We start from the raw sequence: 8,281 nt of genomic DNA on the forward strand, positions 1-8,281 counted from the left end.
GGCGACCTTGATTGCTGCCAGCTTATCTTGTCGCACCTCCTTGCAATGGACGCAGACCAAAGACAGAGCCACATCAGCGCCACACCGGGCAGAAGACTTCTTTCACTCCTGCACTTGGTCAGGGATTTCGTTAAGTCGAGTCATCAGGGACTCAAGATCATTTTGGAGCGTGGCCTCTGGCCAAAGTGCCGGGTCGATCCGTGACATGGCGACCTTCAGTCGAGCCAAGTAGTCCACGACACCGTCGATGCGGGATTTCAGTCGGAGCAGATTCATGGCAGTTTCATCTTTCACGGGAGAATTGATTGGATCCAAATCTGGTTCGATCCGCCCAGTCTCCTCCTCGAAGTTCTGGCAAAACTCTGCATTCATGATCCAAGGATAAGTCAATTTTCATACGCTGAGTCGACACAAAAAAAATCAGTCGGAACAAAATGTGCACCTTCAAGCTTGATGAACAACTTCTTGGCAAGGCTCCTCAGATAGCTCTCCAGATCGTCCCTCCCGCGAGCGATGCCTTCCATCTTCTCACCCAGGTTGAGGTTCTCCTTCTTCCAGCGCGAGCACTCCTTGTTGGCTTCGTTCAGAGCAGATTTCAGCTTGGTATTCTCTTCTTCCAACTGGCCGACCGAAGCCAGTTTCTGTTCAGCCAGAGCGGTCCTGTCGTCAGCCTCCTTTCGAGCAGCAGCCAAATCCTGATCCTTCTTCGCCAGAGCTTCTCTCAGTTTTTCTGCAAAGAAATGATGATTGATTCAGAAAGAGCAGAAGGGTACTCAAGCCTAAGACAGATCAGTCGACAAACTCGTCTTACCAGTGGCGCCGTCCTTGACCTTTTGCAGCTCTGTCTTGGCCAGCTCCAAGTCAAGGTTCAATTGAATCTGCTGTTTCTCCAAGTCAGCAAAGCGAGCTCCAAGATCACAAGATTTCTGAAATCAAAGGGGAGAAGTTATTTTACAGCGAAAAACGACAAAGACAATAAGTACTAATACTACGGTAGACTGCCCGCAGTCCACCATAGTCTCGGGGACTACACCCAGTGGGTGCACTTTGCGTGCCCCCACCGGTTCTGATCCCACTCGACTGGCCCGCTGGAGTCGAGTGCAGGGAGTAAAAAAAAGTGGAGAAAAAGTAGAACTCAGACCACAGTCGACTGCCAGCAGTCGACCGCGGTCTCGGGGACTACACCCAGTGGGTGCACTTGACGTGCCCCCACCGGTTCTGATCCCACTCGACCAGATCGAGTGGAAGAGACAAACTACCAGTTCGGTTTACATTCGACAAAATACAAAGACTACAGTCGACTGCCAGCAGTCCACCGTAGTCTCGGGGACTACACCCAGTGGGTGCACTCAGCGTGCCCCCACTAGTTCAAAAATTCAATCGACGCACCCAGTGGGTGTACAGATGCAAAGATTCTTCAGATAGCATATCCTAACAGAACAAGCGGCGACCAACTAACCTGAACGTTGCTCTGGAGAGCCAAGCTGGCATCGTAGGCGGCCTGGCTGGCGTCCCGCACCATCTTCATCTTCTCCATCATAATGCCCGCCTGGCGTATGGCTTCCTTGGCAGCATTCACTTCGTCCTATGGAACATGATGGTCGCAAAAACTGAAGGCGGGTCGACAGGGGCCTGAGCAGTCGACGAGGAAGGCAAGGCACTCGACAATGGCACAACGAAGGTAACAGAACCCCGATTGGCATCACCAGCGTCCTGAACGACTGGCTCCGCCCTCGGCGTCGATTGTGGCACCTCGCTCGCAGGAGCTCGCCTATTTTTCCTCGTAAAAGGCCTCTCGGGCTCTTCATCATCATCATCAGGGAGGTCAATAATGTTAGGAGCTGTTCAAAGTTCAATCGACAAAATCGCATCACCCAATGGTACACATTGCAGTTGAATCGACCAAAATAAAGACAGAATGGCAGAAATCATACCCAGATTAGAAGTGACCGCATCCTCCATCACCTCATCATCGTCCCTGTAAGCTGAGGTCCCGGAAGTAGCAGCGCTGCCAGCTCCAAAGTTCATCCGGTTAAAACAAGAAAAACAAACAGCACAGGGCGTCGAGTGAAGATAAAAGGAGACACTCACGCAGAAGCGACGGGGATGTCAATCTTAATCTTCGGCAACGCCTTCCGAAGCTTCGGCTCTGCGACTTTGGGTGCTTTGATGCTTTTTCAGTCGGAGTTGGCGAAGAGGTCCGAGGACGCTTTGAAGACTGACCAGCTTGAGCAATCGCCTTTTCACGGGCGCTCGGTCGTTCTTGGTCGAGTTTGGACCGTCTCTCCCTGCGAGGAGGCGACTCGACTTCTTCTTCGTCACTTGGATCGTCGCTTTCTTCGTCCCCTCCACCGTCAGAATCCCATTCGCCACTGTCGTCGCCGCTCGCCTCTCCTTCCGGGTCTTGCTCTTGCTCTCCGTTGGGCATTTAATATATTTCAATAATGGCCTGAAAGAAATCAGGGAGAACAAAGTCAGTCGACTCAGTATAGGCAGCTGCGCGAGTGAATTCAGATTACAAACAAAAGCTCAGAATCGGACCTTCTCTGGTACAAGAGACTGGTCGAATGGAGGAACTCTCCTGGCTCCCCTGGGGTTGTCCTTGTTTCCGGTCATGCCCGACAGCCACTTCTCTAGTGTGTCGTCATCGACCTCCTCCGGGTGAATCCGAGTGGAGTCTTCAAGACCCGAATACATCCACATCGGATGGTCTCGGGCTTGAAGAAGCTGGATGCGCCGCTGAAGGAACACCTCCAAGAGATCCATACCGGTGACCCCGTCACGGATAAGCTGGACCACTCGCTCTACCAGCACCCTCACCTGCGCCTTCTCCTCCGGGAGCACCTTCAAAGGGGAAGGTTTCCTCACTCGATCCATGGTGAAAGGAGGGAGGCCAGTCGACTGCCCTGGCGTCGACTGGTCTTTGCAGTAAAACCAGGTCGACTGCCATCCGCGAACTGAGTCGGGAAGAATCATGGCCGGAAAGGAACTTTTCCCTCTCATCCGAACACCAAGACCCCCGCACATCTGGATCACTTGAGTCCTCTCGTCACTCAGATTGGCCTTTTTCACCGTCTGGGAGCGACAAGTGAAAATGTGCTTGAAAAGGCCCCAGTGAGGCCGACAACCCAGGAAATTCTCACACAAAGAAACGAAAGCGGCGAGATAAACGATTGTGTTGGGAGTGAAGTGGTGGAGTTGTGCCCCAAAGAAGTTCAGAAATCCCTGAAAGAAAGGGTGAGGAGGCAAGGAAAATCCACGGTCGACGTGGGTGGCAAGGAGAACGCGCTCACCCTCCCGAGGTTGCGGCTTGGATTCCTTCCCCGGAAGCCGCGCCGATTCATAGGGGATCAGCCCTCCTTCGGCTAGGTCGTCGAGGTCTTCTTGGGTGATCATTGAGCGGATCCAGTCGCCCTGGATCCAGCCCTTCGGCAGGCCGGTTCGCAAGGAGGATCCGCCCCGACTGGTCGCCTTCCCCTTCGACCTCGTCGTCACCTTCTTTGCCCGCTCCAGAGCCGCCGTCTTCTCCTTACCCATCGTCGCCGGCAAGACGCGTACGGAGCGGTGGCGCTGGGGCGAGGGCGAGCGCGGCAAGGGGGCGTGAAGAAGAGAAGAGATAATGGGGACGCACTGTTCGAGAGACCCCGGTCCGACGCCTTATATGAGGCCGCTTCCGAGTGGCTGACTGGTAGGCCCAGGCGGCCCTGTCAAATCCCGTAACAATCGTGCGCGCGATACGTGGCGAAAAAGGTGGCGCGGGGATCGAGGCGGCTCCGCTCTATCCCAACCGATTACTGTGGCCTCCCCCGTCCCGCGCGCTTCCCAAAATTCGGATCCCGCGAAATCTGCGGGCAACAGAACAACTTGTCAGACCGAAGATCTCCTCCGCACCGTCACTCGGAGCCTTTCAAGTAAAGAAACTCACTCGACAAAAACTAAGAATGGATCAAGGCGACTGAAAAGGAAGTTGCTGTCATCACTCAGGTTCATTGATCCGAAACCAGATATGCTCGTGGCATGAAAAATGAGTCGGGGAAATTCTCAACTCCTTCCCCACTCAAACCTCGATCCATTCGGGGGCTAATGATGAAGCTATGTACCTAGGGTAGGGTCATGGACCTGTCCAAACTGCCCTACCCAAGGAAATCTCTAGAAGAAATCACTTTTCAATCGACTTGGAAGTGTTTCACTCGACAGACTCGGAGACACTCGACCAAGAAGCGATCACTCGACCAAGACCAAACCACTCGACAGCCAGGAGACCTAAAGGCACTCCGCACGCTAACGGTTGGTTATTAAGTAGCTTTTATGATCATCATATCACTTTATTAAGGGCGTTACCAGTAACACACGACCTTGATGTATTTAAAACCCTGCATAACTGAGAGCCGGAGGGGTCCGGCGAACTCTATATAAGCCACCCCCCTCCTCAGTGTAAAGGGTTCGCACCCATGTAATTCATACACGCATAATCCAGTCGACCGTCTCCGGGCTCTGAGACGTAGGGCTATTACTTCCTCCGAGAAGGGCCTAAACTCGTAAACCTCGCGTGCTTACAACTTCTCCATAACTAAGATCTTGCCTCTCCATACCTACCCCCCTACATTACTGTCAGATTTAGAACCACCATAGAGCCTATTCTAAGTCCTTGTGGAGTGGGCACGGAGTTGTTCACCCTTTAATGGCGACTCATTCCTAGATCTTCACCTTCGTGATTTGCCTTCCTAAATCTTCACCTTCATGATTTGCCTGTAAAGTCGTTCGGTTATAAGCTGTTACATCATCATTTTATATTTTTCGTCGTTTCCTTTGTTCTTGTTGTAGGTTGTTGTCCTGTGTAATCATGTCCGGTTAATGTCATTGTTAAATCAAAGTCAAGCTGCTCGAGCCTTTTCTCTAAAAAAAATGCATATTTGCAATGTTGATATGGTCACGGGAGGTAAATAGATGATGCACCCCAATGACACGTGCACAACTTTTCTCTAGGTATAAACAATCTGGATAGCTTTAAACTAACTGATCAATGGACCCTTAATTAAGAGCCCAGTTGTCCGGCACGTCTACATATTCTTGACGAGGTTTGAAATATGATTTTTAGACCGGGTCAAAAGATTTTCTTGTGTCATTTATGTCATACCAAACTATCCATACCGTTGTGCATATGTACTATAAATCTTTGTAGAGATTCTACTATAAACTACATACGGAGCAAAATGAATAAATCTACACTCTAAATGCATCTATATACTTCAATATGTGGTCCATAGTGAAATCTCTACAAAGATTTATATTTAGAAACGGAGAGAGTATAAACGAAGATGCTACAAAAAGTGACATTTTTACAAGGGTACATATAGTGATACATTATTTTTTTTGCAAATACAGTGATACACCCAATTAAAATCAACAAGAGATAATTCAAATAAAAACACTTTATTTTATTTTATTATTTCTTATTAAAGCAGGACCTAGAAGGTCCGGAAGCACTGGATAAAGTCATCTGAGAACATAACCGAAAGCATCTCCAATGTCATCGAAGTTAACCGATGAAGTAAACTGTCGACGTAGAATAAAATAAAAACCCAGCACCATTACGTCGCTAAACTTAGGCGTACCCGAGTTAATGTTCTCCAAAAAGTAGAAATAGTCACATGGAGCAGCACTGGAGTGCCTTCCAAGAAACACAAAAGAAAAAGGAAGAAAAAAACAAAAGGAGAAGAGAAAACAAAAATAGTAGGTACCACTGCACTACACTAGGAGAGAGGGAGAGAGGGGGAGAGAGAGGCGAGGAGCCCCGGAGAAGGCACCGCACCGCACCCGCCCGTTGCTTTTGCATGCTGCGTGTCCGCGCCGAGGACACTTGTCTTCTCCCCATAAACACACCAGCAAGCACGCCCGAGAAACCACATGGAAAGCACGGAGCGGCAGCGAGTCTAGACTAGAGCGAGAAGCAGAGTGCCCCGGAAGCCTCCCCCACCCCATTCCCCCCCTTTCTTCTCCCCGGCCCTTGTTAGTCCCGTCGCGCGAGGAGGGGCGCCGCCGCATCCCCGCCCGGCCGCCGAATCGACCGCGAGGTACGCACCCACCGTCCCACCCACTACTACTACTCTCCCTGAGTGGAAAAGATGCCGCCGCGCTTTCTAGATTTGTGTATGCTTGGCCCGGAAGTTTTTGCGGTTCTTGGTTAGTTTCCCAGTCCGGGCCTCAGATTGGACGGCTTTCGTTTACTGGTTGCTTGATTCCGCCGCGATTCGTGTCAGATGGTTTCTGGTCGGTGGTAATGCCGCCTTCGACCTTCCCTTTCGTGGCCGTCGCAGTGCCAGGTTATGGAGCTCGGAGTTTTATTGCTGCATTCCTGTAAATCCTTGTTGAAGCAGCCGTTGGGATTTGGGAGTAATAAGATTGGGGAGAGAAGAGCTTCTGCTGTTTATCCGTTTGGCTTGGTGTTCTTGTTTTCTTACCTTCACCATGTTCTTCAAGTGAGTGTAGTTTGCGGGGTTTTTTTTTCTGATTTGCAAGGATGAGATGTTTGTGCTTGGAGCCGGCAGGCAATTTGTTAGTTTTCATTAAAAAAAATCATGTACCCGGTTAATCAATCATCGTTCTTTGTTCTCTTTGGTTGATTGATCCTTTGACCCATATGAGTAAAAGCAAAAGCTGAAATTTATCTGAACTTTTCTTTGCTCTCGTCACTCACTGCTGACTGATCTGATACTAAAAAACAAACCGCTTGACTGTTTCAGAGGCAACTTGCTAGTGCCTGTGCTCCTCAAGAGCAAGCCATGGACAACTGCGCCGATCAGAGCCTTGCGCAGAGGAGCATTGGATTCTTCAGGGTGCCTGGTCTCTTTGTGCGGCTGAGCAGCAAAGGCCTGAACGCAGTGGACCCTGATTCAGTCTGGAGCCCAACCTCTCCTCTGGATTTCAAGAACCTGCCGTCGTCAAACACTCTGGGCACCAATCTCAAGCCCACTGGACTGCTAGGCATCGAGGCTGATCTTCTGAAGCTCAGAACCGGCTCCCCGAGAGTCGGTCTCGGCCTTGTCGATGCCCTCACCGCCGACGAGGGCTCGTTGCACTTTGGCGGCAAGAACTCGTTCCTTGAATCCATCAAGCCATTTCTCGAGCTTGGGCTGCCAAAGGTGGCTGCCGATGATGCATCGTCGTGTCAGAAGACCGGTTCGGTTGGCCTTGGCGCCGCCATGAAGGAGAACACAGGCTTCGTTCAATGTGATTGTGAAGATGAAGAGTACACCTGCGTGATCGAGCACGGCCCGAATCCGAGGACGACGCACATCCTGAAAGGCCAGACGGTGGAGGTGCCCAACGGCGTGCGTTCCAAGAGGCCGATTTTCACCATCGAGCCCATCGAGGAGCCGTCATGGCCGTCGATGCCGGCTGCTGGTGCCGCCGCTTCTGGTTCGTGCTCCCACTGCAGGAAGCGGCTGCGAGAGGACACGGATACCTTCATGTATCTGTGAGCACTGAAACCATTTTTTGCTTCCATCTGATGTGATATGGTGTGTTGTTCAGTTGTTGAGTTTTGTGTTGGGTTTGGAATGCAGGGGCGAGGCGTTCTGCAGCAACGAGTGCAGGAAGTGCTGCATGGAGGAGGAGATAGACGAGGTGGAGGTGGAGCTCATGATGCTGGATTCCGGCGGCTCCTCTGCTGATCTGCATTGGTGAAGATTGCTTGATGTTGCTAGTGGTGGTGGCGAGGAGGCGTTGCCCACAAAGCGTCTGTTCTTTCTTTATTTTGGTTTGGAACTTGGTAGGACTCAGCAGCAGGGGAAGGGAGGGAGAAAAACGCTTCTCATTCTGGTTTTTGTATGAATGGAGGAGAGGTTTTGATTTAGCCAGTGTCTGCCATAGCGCAATGGCTGGACCATTTTCATGGGTATTGGGAGTATTCCTTTTTGGCTGCAAGACTGGTAGAAATACTCAGATATCGATGTGCCATAATATATTATAATCAATCAATTATATTACCCTCTTATATCTTTTTTAAAAATCCTGCAAGTTGTGGCCATCCGAGTTTGTTCCTGCAAGTTGTGCATCATAGAGAGCCATTGTTGCTCTCTGCTGCTCTCCTGAGGAAAAGGTAAAAGTGAAAACTACAGTACAGTATGATGCTCTGCTCTGGTGGGTAGTCAGAGGCACTAACTACAGTCGCAGTGCAATTATCACCAGCTTTGCCATTCATTGTGCTGTAGCCGTCGCAGCAGCAGGAGGGCCCTGTGTAAGCGAAGCTACAGTACCATGTTGCATCGACATAAGGACG

The 8,281-nt window shown here is 50.6% G+C and overlaps 1 protein-coding gene across 1 annotated transcript; it reads left to right on the forward strand.

Moving 5' to 3' along the window:
* Window positions 1–5,796: 5,796 nt before the first annotated feature.
* LOC125548617 (FCS-Like Zinc finger 8-like) lies at window positions 5,797–7,998 on the forward strand. Its single transcript, XM_048712182.1, has 3 exons — window positions 5,797–6,074; window positions 6,744–7,477; window positions 7,566–7,998. Exons 2-3 carry the CDS (start codon window positions 6,783–6,785, stop codon window positions 7,684–7,686), a joined length of 816 nt encoding a protein of 271 aa, XP_048568139.1. The 5' UTR covers window positions 5,797–6,074; window positions 6,744–6,782; the 3' UTR covers window positions 7,687–7,998.
* Window positions 7,999–8,281: the final 283 nt, after the last annotated feature.

This window comes from Triticum urartu, chromosome 3 (genome assembly GCF_003073215.2).
Source record: "Triticum urartu cultivar G1812 chromosome 3, Tu2.1, whole genome shotgun sequence".
Taxonomy (NCBI): domain Eukaryota; kingdom Viridiplantae; phylum Streptophyta; class Magnoliopsida; order Poales; family Poaceae; genus Triticum; species Triticum urartu.

Coding starts and splice junctions, on each gene's coding strand:
- LOC125548617 (XM_048712182.1), top strand. CDS start 6,783: ATGGACAACTGCGCCGATCAGAGCCTTGCGCAGAGGAGCATTGGATTC. Junction 7,478..7,565: donor ACGGATACCTTCATGTATCT/GTGAGCACTGAA, acceptor TTTGGAATGCAG/GGGCGAGGCGTTCTGCAGCA.